The sequence below is a fragment of the Ursus maritimus genome, unplaced genomic scaffold, assembly GCF_017311325.1.
Source record: "Ursus maritimus isolate PB19 unplaced genomic scaffold, ASM1731132v1 scaffold_2, whole genome shotgun sequence".
Classification (NCBI taxonomy): domain Eukaryota; kingdom Metazoa; phylum Chordata; class Mammalia; order Carnivora; family Ursidae; genus Ursus; species Ursus maritimus.
Window position 1 is genome coordinate 4539841 of NW_024424452.1, and position 18643 is coordinate 4558483.

At 47.0% G+C, this 18643-nt stretch overlaps 1 protein-coding gene and 1 long non-coding RNA gene across 2 annotated transcripts; one reads left to right on the forward strand and one right to left on the reverse strand.

The window, feature by feature from the left end:
* The first annotated feature begins 539 nt into the window (after positions 1 to 539).
* On the forward strand, positions 540 to 15743 carry LOC103669958. Its single transcript, XR_570462.2, has 3 exons — positions 540 to 587; positions 1224 to 1302; positions 15420 to 15743. It is a non-coding gene; the product is annotated as an uncharacterized LOC103669958 (long non-coding RNA).
* On the reverse strand, positions 12479 to 16551 carry LOC103669957 (speedy protein E4-like). The gene is made up of 6 exons (XM_008698321.2): positions 16437 to 16551; positions 15742 to 15939; positions 15036 to 15094; positions 14520 to 14605; positions 12877 to 13045; positions 12479 to 12712 (listed from the first exon to the last, which is right to left on the reverse strand). The coding sequence occupies exons 1-6, from the start codon at positions 16543 to 16545 to the stop codon at positions 12653 to 12655; spliced, it is 681 nt and encodes a 226-aa protein (XP_008696543.1). The 5' UTR covers positions 16546 to 16551; the 3' UTR covers positions 12479 to 12652.
* Positions 16552 to 18643: the final 2092 nt, after the last annotated feature.

The following is an 18643-nucleotide window of genomic DNA, read 5'->3' on the forward strand; positions in this document are numbered from 1 at the left end:
CGAGCGCACGACCTACCCCGTCGGGACCCGCCGAGCTGCCTCAAAGCTCCCGAGGGCTCCGGGGCGGGGGCTGCTCCTCCTCCGCCTCGCGGGACCGCCGTTCCCGGGGAGCGGGCTCTGGGCCTACGGGACAAACTCACTTCGGGCCGACGACCCTCCCGGGGCCCGAATCGGCCGCCCGGGGCCTCGCCGTCCCGCGGGCGCAGACGGGCCGGGCCCCGCCGCCCAGCGCCGCCGCCGCCCGCTCGCCCGGCCCCTCCGGCCCAGCTCGCGGGCTCCGGGGCTCGCGCTCGAGGGTCCCCGCTCGAACCTCCGCCCGGCCCTCGCAGACCCGCGCCCGCTGGGTGCCGGCCCGTCCAGACGGCGTAGAGCCCCGCAGGCCCCGGGAGTCTCGCTCCCCGGAGGCCGAAGCCTGGGAACCACGGCGAGCGGTGACCTGGGCTCGGACAGGAAGCGAGAGCAGCGCGGCGGCACTACGCGTGCGCGAACACGCACACAGGCCGAGCTGCACATGCGCAGGACGACGGCGGCCGTGCGCCCGCCGGAGCCCACCCGGGAGCCCGACAAATACCCGACCTCAGTTTCCCGTGAGTCCAAGCGCCCACCCGTTAGGGGACGTCTGGAAAAGTCCAGGCTTCGGGAAAAAATTAAAAAAGGAAGAAAAGAAAGAAGAAGAAAGCCAATCCCACCTTATCTAGGATGGGAGTAGCTGCAGACAGTATGTGGCTGCCTGTTGAGGGAGAAGCTGAGAGAATGGGAGTAGCTGCAGACAGATGCCCTTGAGTTGCCTGCGGGACTTTCCTGTGTCACTCCTACCATTTCTTTCTAGTTTTCTCAAGGTTTCCTCTTCACAAAGCAGCTCCCCCTTGTTTGTCACTGAGTCTTAAATCACCTCAGACCCCCGCGGCAGTTCCGTCTGCCACAGCCACCATAGTCCAGGCATCCCATTTGTCTTCTGAAGCCCTGAAGGATTGTCGGGTTTAATGAAAACCTTAGTAGGAGAAAGGAGAGGCCTGGGGACCAGACGCCCTAGTGCCAAAAGACCCTGTGCCAAGCTTTGTCTCCACTTTCATTGGGGTCTTAGCAATACATCAGGCGCAAGCGCAAAGCAAGAGGGAGAGTGTGACTTTAATGGTCAGGATGATAATATATGGGGCAGCGTGTGATAAGGGCAAGGAGGCAAGGAGTCCGTGACGTAACCACCACAGGTGCTCGTTTTTCAGAATTTAAGCACTGACTCCCTAGATGAGAACTTTGAGCCGCAGTAAAAATCTGGCCGTCTTCAGCCAAGAAACTTCGAAGGTAAGCATAGCGTTCCGGGCGGTCCTCCTTTGGTTTTGAATTAGTCTCATCCAGGGAGGCATATACAAGTCAGATTTTGTCTATCCAGGCACTGTGAGTTCCGACATTTCCCCCTTTTTTCTCATTAATAGAGCAGAGGTCTCATTGCATCGGTGCCCGATATAGCTCCCGGTTTTCTCCAGCTCGGGAAAGCACCTTTATTCCGATTTTTCAGACTACGAAAAGAAACACCAAAGAAGTGAGCAATACAACAGATAGGCTGATAAGTCCCCGTTTAGTGGAAGAAAACCAATTTTGGGGATTCAACCACTGTAAATTATCCAAAAGTACGCTCCAGGTATCTTGATCATATTCATGTTTATTAATAGTGGTAAGGGAGGCCAAAATCTGCTCCTTGAGATTACGAATATCTAGGATTAAATTATCATGGAGAGAACCTTGAAGGTGTTTAATTTTTCTCCAAATATGTAATGAATTATTCCAAAGTGGGGGGCGGGGGGGCTACACAAATGGCCCAATCACAGTTAAGGCTTTGGGGGAAAGTAAGTGCTTCCTGTTTTTCTCCCAGATACTCTATTGCAGCTTCCATAAGTTGGAACCTCCCTAGTATTTTTTGGTCAAAAGTTTGCTGTAGTTGCAATTCTTGGGTTATCTTATAGGCTATTTGGTTGACATATTGAGCCGTTTGAATAGTATGAGTAAGGGCAGCCATGGGAACACTAGTAGCCGTTAAAATGGAGACAGCAGCTATGATGCCGGCTATAAGCAATCCTAGAAACCTATGTGGCCTTCCTAATTCACTAAAAGCCTGATTAAGAATACTGAGTGATTTGGACTCCTCCCAAGATCAAGTGAGGTTGACAGGGATAAAAGTGAAAGGCTCCTTTTTTAAAACAAAGACATGGCTAGCCTTGTGGTGAGTAATATTGTAATTTTAGGCAAGCTGTGTAATATCCCCTCTGGTCACCGGAGGGTTTGATAGTATATAGCCCTTCTTTCTTAAATAGAGATATATTGGATCCAAACAGAAAGACATACGGGTGAGGAATACATAACTATATGAAATCAGTAAAATTTTTATTAAGGGTTATGGAATAGCTGCCAGAATCATTGCTATATCTTCCATGCCATACGGAAAGAGGAAAGAATAAATGTCCTAATCTGCAGAGAGATGATTGAATGGGAAGAAGTTCTATTTGGGGAAGTGGAGAAGTGAGGCCCCCTTCACGCCAGATTATGGGCGAGGTAGTCCTGCCAATCCAACTTCCATAACCAGCAGGGTGGACTTTAATTTCCATATTGTTGACTATGAAACGTCCTTTAGGACTCCAATCTAAGATGATATGATTATCTAATTTAAGAAGGTGAGAATAGAAGGCCCTACATGTTACCCAGGAAACCCTCTCTGAAGAGGGAGTCTATTTAGTGCTTCTTTCACAGGAGGGGAGAGAAGAGTGGCTCTTATAGGTGGTCTGATTGCCATGTTGGATGCTTCCAACAGAAATAAAAGTTAGCTGGGCTCTCTTAATAGGATCTCTTGGCAGAAAATGTAACCAGATTTGAGGAGTAGCCATCATGCAAAGAGGGTCAGACAAGGAAACACAAACTGGAAGGACAGAAGCATATAACTCCGTGTTATTAGGTGCCGGGGCCCAGAAGGAACCATTGAGTTGTGGTTGTGTAAAAGGATACGAGGTCCCTCCTATCCAGCTAGAGTTATTATCAAACACAGGAACGGGCGCGTCAGCCCATGTTAAGGGCTTCCAGAGGGGAGGGTTAAGCATGTGTGCCCAATAATCAGTAGCCATAGCTACTGGAATAAGACAGTAAAATGTAACCACCACGATAGAAGTTGTACTTATCACTGAGAACATGACCAGAAACGTGTTTTTGGGTGTGTGGGCTTGTCCTCTCATTTGTAGGATTTCTTCAGCTTTATGAGTTGTTTTCTTCAGGTTTCCCCAAGTTATTTCGGTGGCATGTTGTGTCCTCAGCAATGAGCGATTCTGGGGTCGAGGCTCGCCCAGCTTCAGTTGGCTTGTCTGTGGAATCGGGTTTGATCCGTGCCGGGTCACGATATGGCTTGACGTGTCGCACTGAGAGCCAAAGCGGTCCTTCCTTTGAGGAGACACAAGCATAGCCTCTGCCCCAAGTGATGAGTCTATGGGGACCTTGCCACAGATTAGAGCTGGGGTCCCTCCAAAGGACCAAGGGGCGCAGTCCTGGGGATTTTTTTGTAAAGTGTTTTAGGGCAGGGGTTAAAAATTGATTATTCAAGTTGAAACGATTTAAAGTTAGGAGTGCTTTGTGTAATTGTGCAGCAGGGTCTGGATTGCTCAGGCCCGTAGTTCCCCTTTTTTGTTTTTTTCAACATGTTTTTAAGGGTGGAGTGTGCTCGTTCAATGATGGCTTGTCCTTGTGGATTATAGGGGATGCCAGTGTGATGTGTGATTTCCCAAAGAGTACAGAACTCTTTAAAGGATGCACTAATGAGAGCTGGCCCATTATCTGTCTTGATGGTATTTTAGGGATGCCCATGGAAGAAAAAGCCATGAGAAGGTCTTTGGTTACCTGCTTTGTGGATTCGCTTTGTGGGCTGAGGCGAACGTGTAGCTGGAAAATGTATCCATTGAGACATGTACATAATGAAGTTTTCCAAAAGAAGGGACGTGTGTGATGTCAGTTTGCCAGAGATCATTGGCTGTGAAACCTTGAAGGTTCGTACCCTGTGGATAAGAAGTAGCGCCCGTGGCTTGGCAATCAGGACATTGGAATATAATAAATTTAGCTCGTTGTTGTGTTAGATGAGATTGTTTGTGTAGAGAACACCAATTTTGGTGGAAAAAATCATGTGACAAGCGAGCTTGTTGTAGGAGAGACGTCAATCACTAGGTTATCTGCTTGTGAGTTTCCGTGAGTGAGTGGCCAGGTAAGCCGCTGTGAGACCTAATGTGAGAAAGAAAAAGAGGATGAGCGCGCACACGTATGGAGGAGTTGCTGGAGTTGAGAGAAAAGTAAAAGGGCTTCTGGGTCTATGGTGGGTTTGATATGCGCTGTTTCTAGCTGCTTGAGAACAAACTCAGAATAAGCTGAATCACTAACAGTGTTGATAGGCTCATTAGGAAAAGTTTCCAGGGCAAAGATTAAAGCTCCTATTTTAGCACGTTGTGTTGGTGAAAATCCAGAGCAAGTAGTTGAATTGTTTGGGGGCCAGAATATGCCGGCCTTTCCTGACTTTCCTGGCCCATCTGCAAAAATAATCTTTGCTTGGGGAAGAGGTTTGTGGGCGAGTCTTTTAGGGAAAACAAGATGTGTGATCCCAAACCAATGCAAAAGTTTGTCAGAGGGTAGGGAATTGGTGATTTCTCCTATGAAATCTGCCATAGCAATTTGTAACGAAAGTGAGACAATGTGGTTTCAAATTGAGCCTTCGGCAGCGGAATGTGAATGATCTGGGGGTCATAACCTTTAAGTTGAGTACAGCGTTTACAACTTTTAATGATGAGGTCTGTAATCATCTCTAGGTATAGAGATAACGTCTTAGAGGGAAAGTTAGAAGAAAAGAGCCATTCCAGGTATCATAAAGCAGGATTCAATTGCCCAAGCAACGCAGAAGGAAATTTAGGAGTGGGAAAAATAAAAGGTCTGATAGGTGATGTAGGGCCAACACAGTCAAGGTAACAGTCTGAGAGCATTTGTTCAACTAGTTGTAATTCTTTAGAGGCCTGTGGGTTAAGATAACAAGGGGAGTCTAAGGCTGATTCTCCTTGAAGGATTCCAAAGAGGTAAGAAAGGGCAGCTCTTGGAATCTCCAGTAACGGTCGAACCCAATTAATATCTCCTAAGAGTTTTTGGAGTCATTAAGGGTTTTTAAGAGAATTTTTTTGAAGAATTAATTTTTGAGGTTTAATTTGTCATTTGGTAAGCATGTGGCCTAAATAAAGCCATGGGGATAGGCATTATACTTTGTCAGGGGCAATATACAACCCATGGGAGGTTACTTCTGACTGTAAAGGCCTGAAAAATCTGAAAAGTGATATCCTGGGATGGGTGAGCAATTAAAATGTCATCCATGTAACGGACAAGATTTGTGGAGGGTCATCTTTTTCGAAGGAGGCGTATGATTTGATGAGCATGATATTGGCACATTGCGGGACTATTAAGCATGCTGTGGGGTAGAACTTTCCATTGAAACCAAGCATTAGGCTGCTCATTGTTGAAGGAAGGAAGGGTGAAAGCAAATCTTTCTCTATCTTGTGCAGCCAGGAGAATGGTAAAGAAACAATCTTTGAGATCAATAACAATGACATGCCAGTCTTGTGGAATCAGAGCCAGAGAGGGGAGCCCAGGTTGTAGGGCCCCCGTCGGTTGTATGATGGCACGGTGGCTCGGAGATCATGTAATAACCTCCATTTCCCTGATCTTTTCGGAATGACCAAAATGGAGGTATTCCGGGGGCTATGGGAGGGTTCAGTATGACCTGCTTTTAGCTGTTCTTGAACTAGATGATGAGCTTGTAAAAGTTTTTTCCCTTTTAGGGGCCACTGCTCGACCCAGACCGGGGAAGAAGTCTTCCAGGTCAGAGGCAGGGGAGGCACACAAGCAGTGACCCCAATTAAAAATGGGAAGTGTCTAGCCTAAAGTCCCGTTGAGCAAGTAGATCCCGTCCCCAAAGATTAACGGGAATATTTAAAATGAGAGGCTATGAATACCCAGTTTTTCCATCTGGCCCCTGACAGGTTAATATAGAAGCGCTCTGCAACAGTTGAGAGCAAGTTCCGATGCCAGTGACTGAATCAAGGGCTGTTTTTTGAGGCCAAGTGGGGGGCCATTGCTGTTGACTAATAATAGTAACATCGCCTCTCCTATCTATTAGTCCTGTAAAAACCTTGTCCTGGGGGCGCCTGGGTGGCGCCGTCGTTAAGCGTCTGCCTTCCGCTCAGGGCGTGATCCTGGAGTTCTGGGATCGAGCCCCACGTCACGCTCCTCCGCTGGGAGCCTGCTTCTTCCTCTCCCACTCCCCCTGCTTGTGTTTCCTCTCTCGCTGGCTGTCTCTCTCTGTCAAATAAATAAATAAAATCTTTAAAAAAAAACAAAAACAAAAAACCTTGTCCTGAATTTTGCCCAATAAGTCCCTTTGGGTCCTGTGCTTCTGAAGCCTTGGGTTCCCTGCGGGTTCTGAGATGCTCTGGGGACCCAACAGAGGAGGAGCAATAGTTGAGCTATCTTAGTCTGGGGTGGGGGGAATATGCAAGCCTTTACAGGTCATAAGTACTTGAATTTCCCCTTGATAATCATAGTCAATAACTGCTGGAATGACTGTAATACCTCTTAAATTTAGGCTTCATTTTACTAATAATAATCCCATTGTCCCTTGGGGCAATGGAGTATCAGGTCATGGAGGGGCTGGGAGCATAGGTGCAGGGAGTTCTCTTTCTGTTTCCTTTGAAATGCTAGGTGTATCCTCAATATGTAACGGAGTCAAAGCAGATCTTACTAGCCCCCACAATGTAAGGGAGGTGAGAGGTACCCTCTTTCCTTGTTCATGGCTCCATTTTAAATTTTTTCCAACTCTTTCCCATACTTTTAAATCTAAAGTTCCTCGATCAGGGAACCAGGGGTTATGTTCAATAATAGTCTTTAACAAACCCCGAAGTTGGGCCTCTGAAACAGAGGCCCCGCTCCCTTTAAGGAACTGCTTAAGAAACTTAATGTATTGCTTTTGTTCAGCAGAAAAATGCTGACCCATGATAGAGATAGGAAACCCAAGCCCAAAAGTTCCCTAGAACTCGGCAAGCCCGAGTTCCGACGCAGGCTTCCGACGACTTACTGCTCGCAGTCCCTTCCTTTTCATTTCCGAGGGCTCCACCGCCGACCCTCACAAGTTCCTCACACAGGGCAACACTTGTTGGGTTTGGCGAGCAAACCCGGAGACGGCGAATGAAAAGATGACTCCAGACACCTTAGTAGGAGAAAGGAGAGGCCTGGGGACCAGATGCTGTAGTGGCGAAAAGGCCCTGTGCCAAGCTTTGTCTCCACTTTTATTGGGGTCTTAGCAATACATCAGGCGCCAAGTGTAAAGCAAGGGGGAGAGTGTGACTTTAATGGTCAGGATGATAATATACGGGACAGCGTGTGATAAGAACAAGGAGGCAGGGGCGCCTGGGTGGCACAGCGGTTAAGCGTCTGCCTTCGGCTCAGGGCGTGATCCCGGCGTTATGGGATCGAGCCCCACATCAGGCTCTTCTGCTGTGAGCCTGCTTCTTCCTCTCCCACTCCCCCTGCTTGTGTTCCCTCTCTCGCTGGCTGTCTCTATCTCCGTCGAATAAATAAATAAAATCTTAAAAAAAAAAAAAAAAGAACAAGGAGGCAAAGAGTCTGAAGTACGTGACTACCACACGTGCCTGTTTTTCTTCAAAATTTAAACATTGACCCCCTACATGAGAACCTTGAGCCGCAGTGAGAATCTGGCCGTCTTCAGCCAAGAAACTTCAAAGGTAGGCCCAGCGTTCCAGGTGCTCCTTCTTTGCTTTCCAGTTAGTCTCATCCACGGAGCCATACACAAGTCAGATTTTGTCTGTCTAGGCACTGTGAATTCCCACATAGAATCAGTTTTTCCTCCTCACATGAAATTCTGGGTGCCCAGTGTTGTGCCATTGTTTCAGCTTCCCCATCTGATCCACTCAGTGTAAGTTGTTATCACATCACACCCTTGAGCCCTGTCACTCTCCTACTTTTCCAGCTTTAGGCATTGGAGTTCTTCCATTACTTCTGTTTCTCCAAGAAAGCCCACTGCTCCTCTGCTGTGTGGCAAAACTTCTGCTGCCCCCGCCTCCTGACCTCCATTCGGTGGCCACATATAGTCCTGGATACTCTCTGGTTCCAGAAGCTTGGCTGCTCTGACTTTTCTGTGTTCTTTTATTCCTGACATTCCTTCCTCTTGGAGTCACACATCCTTCTGCCATCACCTCACATTTCCAAAGCAGGTCTTTAGATTCGTATTCCTTCTCAGCCTTCAGTGGTCTCCAGCCTCTCTGCTTTCTCAGCTGGTCCATCTCTTTATCCTCCAGTCTCTTAAGCTTCATCCCCTTCTCAGCAGCCTTGGCTTCCCCTTCTCTTCAACTGGGATCAGTCCTGATCTCAGGTTCTCTAGGTGTCCGGGCTGATACCACAATGTTCTGCTCCAGTGTTCCCAAACATTCCCAGTTCTTATCATCATCATCACCTTATCATCAATCACCTGACCATCTGTTTTCTTGACTGTTTGTTATTGCTTTATTGTTTGTATCCATCGTCTTGTTTCTTGTGTCTTTTCATTCAGGTCTTTCCTCATTTGAGCTGTTTCCTAATCTGCCTTTACCTCCCATCCTGCAGAGACCTAGAGCTTCTTAAATATACATTTTAATTCCTAGGTGTCTCATAAGTTATATCTGTTTCCAAGCTGTCAGACTGTTTCTCCTCTTTGTTTGCATGTCTGCAGAATCTAGTCTGTCTGCTGCTCTGTCCATGAACTGTGTTGTCCCACTTCTGAATGCCTTCCCTCTCCTAGAGCTGCTGTAATTAGATGCTGATGTCCTTGTGGCTCTTCTGACCTTAGTGGTTTCACTTTCTGAAACTGCTCAATGCTTATCAGCTGATCTCATTTATCAGATCTGCACCCCCACCTCCTCCCCCCACACACATTTTTCCTTTGGCTTTTCTTTACTCAGTTGCTCACTGTCATTAGCTCCCCCTATATAAAGAGCTGTGTTCATCTCCTAAATTTCTCACATCTCCTAAGCTATTCCAAATCCCATGAGCACCCCACTATTTCAGTCCTTACTTGTTTGACTTCTCCAATATCTCCTGTGATAGATCTGTCCCAAAATGTTTACCTTCTCTGACCACGTGAGTTCTGCCAGACTCCTGACCATAGCCAATGTGTTGTATAAATAATTTACCTGGTCCCTCTCCCTGGTTCCTGGGAGACAGCCTCTAGGTCTTTGGAATTTCCTGAATGATAGGAGTCTTTGTTACTCATGGTGGGCCCCTTGGACCAAACCTGAGTTTGTGCTAACAAGGTGAGTCAGGATAGGAGCCAGCCATACCAGGAACACCAACAGGGTTGGGGCTTTGAACCGCTTGATCTCAACCCAATCTCTGGGGGAAGAGAGCTGGAGATTGAGTTCATTATATGGCCAATGATTGAATTAATCACACTTGCATAATGAAACCCCAATATGAACTCTGGTCACCAAGCTCAGGTGAGCTTCCTGACTGGTGATACGCATCTTATGTGCCAGGAGGGTGATGCGTCCTGAGGATACTGAAACTTGGTATTTGGGACAGTCCTAGTATTCTCTGGTGCTACCATCTCCCAAGATGGTTTCCTCCAATATTCAGGGTTCGTGTCATTAGCTCTTTCTTCTCCATGCCTATCTTATTGAACAGCTTTAGCTCCTCCTCTCTTACTGTGTTTCTCAGAAAGTTCTCCAAAATCTTCATTTCTTTTCAGTTGTTCCTATTTCATCATACACTCTAGATTTTCCTTCTACCACAGAAAACCGGAATTGGAGATAGTGAAAAGGACTCCTACTATAATTGAAATAGGGAACACCATGTGTGCTCCCTTGCACCTCTGGGTCTGCTTGCCAAGGAACATCGCCTGGAATGCATCATCTTGTTGAGTCACCTTGCCTTCGTTGTGAATTTCAGATTATTATCTAGGTCCCCAGAGCACTATCTTCCTTCTTCCCCCTTTCCTCCCTCCATATCTTTTCCTTGCTTCCTGCTTTAAGACATAAGCTCAGGATCCACTCGTCTTCTATTTTTTTTTCCTACATGAAAAATAACTCAGAATTATTTTTCAAAGTTAAGTGTGACTAAATGATCACAACCCCATTAAGCAACAGTATCATTTGACAGTGAACGGGTAAGACAGATTGGGATGACCACAAACAGCATGAAGATAAGAAAACTTTTATCTTTATTATGTTTCCCCAAGAGACACATTGCAGTGTCCTCTTTAATAACCTAAAATAACATACAAACATGTCATCAATGCAAGTTAAAAAATTACAACTGATTCTCACAATTTAATAACAAAGACTAAATGTCAAATAAACATTTACAGTTATAAGAACTTGAGGGAACCACCCATCTAGTTGTAAGTGTAATTGATACGTAAATATAATAAAACACAAAAACTTATCCTGAATATGTAAACAAAATTATATCTAGAGCTGTAATCTCATTGCAAAACTTTGTAGGAAGAGCATTTTTTAAAAACTATTTCAGAACTATTTAAAATAAATACATAAATATAAAATATAAAAATAAATGTAACAACTCTAAGTGCAACATTTTCAAAATATGAAATGCCATGAATGAAATTCATGGCATACGTTATTAGGCTATTAAAATCCTTTGTCTCTAACTTTCTGTTTTTGAAGTAATTTCCTCCTCGTCTCTGTCCCAATGCATAAAAAAGTGGGACCTCCAACTTCTACCTTGGGAGATTCGAACTAAACAATCTGAAATATTTGGTGTGCCCCAGGAAGGGATGGAACCTGAAAAAAAACCCTGGTTTCTTAATGTCCCTCTGTGGACTCCTAGACAGATTCCCGGCTCCTAGGAGTACAACATAACTCTATTCAGCTCATTCTAGAAGTTCCTGGGTTCTTCTAGATTATCCGGACAAGGGACTCCTCTCTTCCTTCTTCATGTCTGTCGTCACTGTCTGGATTGACTTCCTGCTGAAAACCTGCGTCTCCCCTGGGCTCAGGGATCTTCAAGTGAGAGAAAGAGAGGAAATTAGATTGCAAGGAGGCAACTCTCCAGATATAAAGATTATTCACATTCTCGGTCAGTTCTAATGAGAGTTTAGACTAATAAATTCAATTTTATCTCTAATCCTTCATTCTAAACCCCAATTCATTTTCAATTATGACCCTTGGACTTTGGTGACCCTGACTCCAAAATTTTTTTAATGTGCCTAAGGTCAGGCCCAGTTATCTGTTTGATAGCCAGGACTCTAAGTGATTCTGCTCAGGGAGTAAAACAAACTTGAGAGAATGTTGCTTTAGACTTGATATTCACCTTGGTCCTCTTGTATTACTTAAAGTCTGAACTAATAACCGCACCACAAACATCCCTAACACATCAACATCATGAATCTCCATGAACCATCAACATCATGAAGCAGATAATCCCCCATTCTAACCCTAGATCCTAATGTTTAACCATAACACCTAGTCCTAAATTTGGTCAGTGCTACATGGTCTGAATGTTTGTATCCCCCCCTCAAATTCGTACATTGAGATCTAAACCCACAAGGTGATGGGGCCTTTGGGATAATTGGATCATGGGTAGGGCCCTCGTGAGTGGGAGTAGTGCTCTGATAAAAGAGACCCCGGTGACCTAGCTCAGAACCCACCCAGTCTGCAACCCAGAAGAGGATCTGGCAGCCTGCTCTCTGACTTCCAGCCTCGAATCCGTGAGAAATGTATATCTGTTTTCCATAAGCCATGCAGTCTGTAGTACTTGGTGTAGGAGCCCGAATGGACTGGGAGAGCTAGTTCACACGATTTAAACCAAATCTTAATCCTCCACCCAAATCTGTAACTCTGTGTGTCGATTACAATAAGCCGTGCTGAAACTAGTATTTCTTAAGCTTCACTCATTCTGACAAACTTCCTTGATCATAAACCTGAGGGGAAAGGTGCAATGGAACAAAACGGGAGACGGGTCCAGAAGCGGGCAGGGAACATGAAGTTGGTGTTCTGGCCATAAGCAATGTGCTTGCAAGCAAATTTGGATGAAAACATAGCTAGTCATAATTTATCTTTTATTATTGGATAGGCAGACTGTTCCATCAAATGTCCTATTGTTAGACATTGACTTTGTTGTAAATAAATCCCTATCGTTGATACCTCTGAGGCATGAAAGAGAAAGTCAAAACACAATCTAGGGAAAAAATTGGAAACTTATTCACTTTTCACAGAAAATCAACATTTCATCAAAGCTGTGATCTGGGTCCAATTGCTTTCAATGGAATTATTTCAGCCAAGTCCATGCCTCTGTGATGAACTGGTTTTCCTGAGGCTGGCACCCACGAATCTCCCTGAGGTCATGCCTCTGTGTGGTTTGTCAGCTCGTGGCTGGGCCCTGAGTCACCGTCTGGCTGTGCAGCTGCTCCACTGCACAGTGTGTGGAAGGCTGATGTGTGGGGCCGGGGAGATGAGCGTGGGTCAGACAACTGGGTTCCTCAGATTTCCTCAGTACACAAGAAATCATTGTGCCTGGACCCGTGAAGACACAGACCTACCTTCCCTCAGGCCGATGACCTCAGGCCTCCATGGTCCTGGGAGCTCTAGGGCACAAGGGTACGATCTCGCCCCCACACCCATAGCTCTGGATCAAAAGCCTGGATCTGGAAGACAAGCGGCCCCATGAGAAGACAACCTCCAGGAGGGGGACCCCCCTCCCGCACTGTCCAGGCTCTAATTCTTTCTCATCCCAAATCCCATGTCCCTCCATGTTCCCCTCTCTTTCCCATTAGGCCGCCCGCACCCCATCTCTCCCCAGCCCACCCACCTCCTCACACTCCTCCCGGGACACCCTGGTCTTCCAGTCCATGGATCGGATAAATTGGAATCGCAGTTTGTGGAACAAGGGACGCTGGGAGCGGTTCTTCCCATAAAGGAATGAAAAGATGGCCTGTTTCGGGGCCTGGTTATCCTCTTCCATATCATTGGCCAGGTAGCTGGAGAGAGACATCAGATTACTGGTCAGGAGCACGACAGGAACGACCTCCTACTTGAGCTCAGCTTCCCAGAAAGGACACAGGCTGCTCATTACCCAGTGTCACAGAGTGCCACCCTGTCATCAAGAAGGCATGGCTGGGCAGAGACTTCTCCCACCTTGAAGATGAAGACAGAACTCAACGGGAAGCCTGAGGGCATACCCTGCCCTGTTTTCCAATCCCCACATGGGCCCCCTTCCCTTCAACTTGTCTGTGCACATACCTGTGTCCCCGTGGAGCAGGGACATACACAGCTCCTGCAGGGAGGAGCTGACTCTGCTCTATTTCTGTGATCATGACTAAGATAGGACTGGGTTCATGTGGGTACGTTAATTCAACACACATTTCTTGAATCTCTCTTCCTGTCGCTTCATGGTCTTTGGCACATTAGATCCGCTTTATAAGTTTTTGTTGAACAAATAAATGAATGCTTTTTCTCATGGTCAAGCGCAACACTCATAGACCCAACATGACTTAAACATTTGCAAAATGGAAGGAATTGTGCTGAGTGTCTTTGAGAGCGCCTTCAACAGGCGTCTTGTCTAATGGGATTGGGGAAGGGGCGGAGGGATGGGGAGGTGGATAAGAAACAACTATAGTCCAAAATATCCATGAGACTAGGGTTTTAATGGAAGTGCTACTAGGGTGCAGAAGTCAGGGAGGTCAGGGGGGGCATCTGAAGATTTTGGAGTTGGAATCAGCCTCGAGGACCGGTCATTTTCTTCAGGTGTACGTGCAAAGTCACCTAGACAGAAAACGTAGTATAGGAACGGAGGGAAGGGTGCATGGAAGGAAGAAATGCCAAGAGGGTGAACAAGCTGGATGGAGACGAGAGGGTTGGATCCAAGCTGGGAACCCTGGCCTTGACCGAGAGTGCCAGTGGCCAGCGAGATTGTTATCGAGGGTGAAGCAGGAGACTGGTGCTTTGGAAAGACTTCGGGCACATGGCGCCCGCTGGCTTGGGGACGGACTTGTAAGAAACACCAGGGGAAGCATTCACGACAGATCTGTGCTATGTCTTGAGGGCATGAATTGAGGCATTTGTGCTGGGAAGGCAGAGGAGGGAGACAATTATACTCGGTATGCCGTGGGAAGGAGACAGATGGAGGATCAGAACCAGCTGCTTCTCGATCCTATTTGCTTGGGGCAAGGTGGTGTCTGTTCTTTCCTTCCCTCCTCTTAGGAGGGTTTATGTTTCCTTGGTCAGCCTCTTAGCTGATGTTAGGGTTGTTTGTGTTTACAAAGAACAGTATAAAAAACACAATAGTATAATCCTATCGTTTTTATACAGGGTAAACAGTTCTTTAAAAAACAGGTTTAAAAAACACAAGGAGGTTCAAAGAAAAAAAAAGTAGAGGAAAGGTCAGAGTCCCGCTTCTCCCCTCCATCCTCCCAGGGGATAGAATACTGCTGATGCATGAGGCCAAATACTCACAGTGCTATGAAGAAATGAATTCGCTGGTACTGCCAGGAGAAGAGGCCGGCACGGCTAAAGTAAGCTATGACCATAGACAGGAGATACTGTGGAAAGAAGAGAAGGGGCATCAGAGAGGGGTCACATCCTGGGAGAGGAAGACCAGTGGGGTAAGGGCACGGGAGGCTGGAGCAGGTGCTGCCGCTCTGACATGTTGGGTGAACGCGCTTATTTGGTGTCAGAAGGTTGGTTGCAAACTGAAGAAGTCAAGGGAAGAGTTTTTGGTGCTCCCAGGATAGCAAGTCGAGCCAAGGGGAGCCCCGCCAACCCCTGAGAGATGAGAGGAGAAGGAACTTAAGGTGGCAACAGCCACAGGGGCACACCTGGGGCTCAGGTCCCAGAGGATCTGCAAGAAACCACAAAGTCCCCGAAGGGAAGTGTTGGCAGGCATGAGGTTGGAGACAGGGTTTAGGAGGCATCCCCCAGCCCCAGGACAGCTGTTGGAGCAACAATCAACTTAGTGGAGAACAACGATACCTTGTCAGATACTCTCAGATTTTTGTCCCAAGCCAGAAATCTTTTGATGACAGGATCCTCTGTGAAAAGAGGGCATGTGTCAGGTTGGCAACCAGAACGGGGTTACTGTGGGAGCATTCCAGAGCAAAGAGGAGAACGATGCCTCCCCTGGGGAAGTTTCAGAATATGGCCAAGGGTGAGGCTTATGGGCAGAGGGGAGCGAAGACCATTCACGGGCCAAGAAAAGTTGGCAACTCCCCTTGTGGGGTGATGGAGAGAGAGGTAGGTGTCAGCAGCGCACCTGCAGGATTGGGTGTGAAGTAAACAGTGATGCTGTCTCATCATGCACGGCCATGCCACTGCAGAGAACATCAAGTCATTCACTGTCATTTTCTCATCCCACAGTGACATCGGGGTGCAAAGATGGCCTGTCATCCCCCTTCCACACACAGCCAAAGGCATTTAGATTCAAAAGACCAGTAAGAGCTAAGATGTATCAGGACTGCAACTGAACCCAAGCTTTCTTATCCCAAGTACAGACCTTTCTCCAAGTCTCGCGTAATCTTCTGTCATTTTTACGTGTCCCCAATGAGGGATCAATATGGAGTCCTCCAAGGATGGAGAGCTTACCAACCTGCAGAGAATTCTCCATTGGAAAACTATAGGCATTGGAAGTTTCTTGTGTTTTAAGAGAAAAAAGAACAGGGTTGGAGGGTGCTTTTCCTACCAAGCAGCCTGCTGAAGACTTCGTGGTGCTCAGGGAGCACTGAAGACACCCGCCGTCTCTTCAACTTCATCTTGAGTCCACACAGTGTCTCCACGACCCAGATGTCCTCAGCCCCAGGAGTCATCTCCTCATCTGACTCATCCCTTCTCCTCTTCCTTTCGGGGGACTGAGGCGGGGGGCAGGGGTCTACCCAGGGGGCTGAGTGAAGAAACCAGGTTACAGTATAAAGCTTCTGTCTTTGGAATCCAGCCACCCCTCGCCTCCGAAAATTCAAACCTCCCCCTTCATTCTCTCCAGCCTCATTGATGATTGGCCTCTCCCAAACCATCTTTCCATCTTTCTCCTTTGTTGATATGCATCTGCCCCCATTCATCTTTGCCACTGTTTCACCACCCCCCCATCCTCAAAACTTCCTCATTGTAGATAACTTCTCCCATGGGAATAATGGGATAATTTCCTCTCTTCCTTTATCTCATCTTTGGATCTCATCTCCTAACCCTCCTTCCTTGCTTCCTGGGTTTTCCTTCCACGGGGATAGTCTTGTCCCCAGCTCCTGTGCTCTCCTTCTCCAATCCCTGGCTTTCTGAATCTCTCCTGTCACACACACCTTACTCAAACACTCCTTCCTGACTTCTGTACCCGTTCCTCCTTACTAGTCAAGCCTCCCAAGTCCCTTCCCCCTCCTGCTTCCTCACCCGATGGTCCCGGTCTTTCCTCGTCCACCACCACCTCCAAGGGGTAGCCTGAGGAGCTAGGCCGGGGGCTCTGGTCCTCAGACTGGGAACACGGTTGACAACTGGCCATGATTTCTCCCAAGCTCTTTCTGCCCTTCCAGAAAACTTAGACCCTGTTCTGCTTGAACTCCTCTTCTGGATTCTGGCTGAACGCAAGCCTGTTATCCCTTCTCTAAGCTGGGGCAAAGCCAGGAGTGGAGAAAAGCTCTGTGAAGAGACTGTTGTCCACCTGCGCTGCCAAGCACCCCGGAGTCTGGTCCTTCCAATCAGGAAGGTCAGAAGCCTCTGATGTCACGGGTCATTCCAGCCTGGCAACCAGTTTGAAGGGAAACACGTATAACTGCCAGACCGATGTCCACTGCTGGAGCTCGGGGTAAGTGGTGTCCCCTGCCGCCGACCCAACCTCGGACCATCCTCCAAAACTCTCCTTGAGGGGTCTGGGTCACTCTACTCCTCTCCAGCGGATGCCGGCTCTCTTCATTCTAAGCTGGAAACATGTCGGGCTCTCTCCATCCTTCTATTCCTATTTCAGGGTGCAGTCTGGCGGGAGAGGGACGAAAGAGACAAGGAAATTTGGGGTGAGCAGGAAGGTAAGACCTTACAAGAGTGAAATAAGTATGTAAAGAAGGTCCCAGGTGCACGGACTTGTTGGATTTAAAAGTTAGTTTAAATCGCTTGATTTGGCAGAGTTCTTCTGCCCGATGTTTTACTGACACTGTGTTGGGGATTCCGTGCTGGGGGAGCACTTGTGCTCTACTCTCAGGCATCCCTGAGCCCGAGAGACATTGTGGGAACCTAAACTCGTAGAAAACTGTACATGTGCTCCCACACACTTCAGACGGTGTCTACGATTTCAGAAGTCCCCAGATCACCCCAAACCTGCCCCTTGATTGCAATGAATCAGCTGTCATCCGCATGTAAAATTTGCGACCGTGTGTATCGCTCTCGACCCAGAAACTTTACTCCCCCTTGTGTAGCCTGTGAATAAGATGTCACATGCACAAAAAATGCTAAGTGGAAAAATCTCCAAGGCAGAATCTGTTTGTTCGTTTTTTTTAAAGATTTTATTTATTTATTTGACAGAGAGCACAAGCAGGGAGAGGGAGAGGGAGAAGCAGGCTCCTTGCTGAGCAGGGAGCCCGATGTGGGGCTCGATCCCAGGACGCTGAGATCATGACCTGAGCCAAAGGCAGACGCCTAACTGACTGAGCCACCCAGGCGCCCCGGAAGCTGTTTTATTGAGAAGGTGGGAAGCATGTGAGAGCACAGATGCCGTAAAAAAAAAAAATAACTGATTGTCCATCAGTATCAGGGGAAGCTTCTTCCGAGCCTCCTACCTCCTACCTCTGCTTTTCACCAGGGCATCTGAATCTGGCTTGCTCTTTCTTTTTGTGCTGAAAGAACACAACATAAAATTTACCATTTTAACCATTTTTAAGAGTATAATTCGGTGGCATGAAGCACATTGCAGTTGCTGTGCCGCCATCGGCACCATCCCTCTCCAGAACTTTTTCATCTTCCCTGAAACTGAAACTCTGCCCCCCCCCGATCGCAGAATAACTCCCCGTTCTTTCCTCCCCCAGCCCCTGTCAACCACCACTCTGTTTCCGTCTCTATGGATTTGGCCACTCCAGCTACCTCCTATCAGTGGAATCCTGCAGTATTTGTCCATATGTTCCTGATGTATTTCATTCACCAAAATGTCTTCAAGGCTCATCCGTGTTGTAGTGTGTGTCAGAATTCCTTCCATTTTAAGGATGAATAATATCCTCTGTATGTGTGTGTGTGTGTGTGTGTGTGTGTGTGTGTATGTGTGTGTACGTTTGCATGTTCCTTTCATAATAATTAACAATATGATATATATACATACATACCATTCTAGTTTACCCATCCATCTATTGATGGACAGCTGGGTTGTATCCGCATTTTAGCTAAGTCTTGGTTTCAATCCATTGTTTGAACTTTGATAGAGAAGCACATCTGTTATTTGGGATGTGCCTAAAGTTTTATTTTGCGTTTTGATCACTTACGTATTTCTAAGTAGTCCAATCTAAGCATCAATAAAGTCAAATCAGTTCACCCAGAAAACAATATGGAGGTTTCTCAAAAGATTAAAAAAAAAAAAAAACACTACCGTATGACCCAGCAATTCCACTGCTGGGTATATA

Excerpts from the sequence above, each read along its gene's own strand:
- LOC103669957 (XM_008698321.2), bottom strand. The coding sequence starts at position 16,545 with ATGGCCAGTTGTCAACCGTGTTCCCAGTCTGAGGACCAGAGCCCCCGG. Across the intron at positions 15,095-15,741 it reads AGTCTTCAGCAGGCTGCTTG|AGGATCCTGTCATCAAAAGA; the intron begins GTAGGAAAAGCA and ends CTCTTTTCACAG. Across the intron at positions 13,046-14,519 it reads ATTCATTTCTTCATAGCACT|CTACCTGGCCAATGATATGG; the intron begins GTGAGTATTTGG and ends GTCTCTCTCCAG.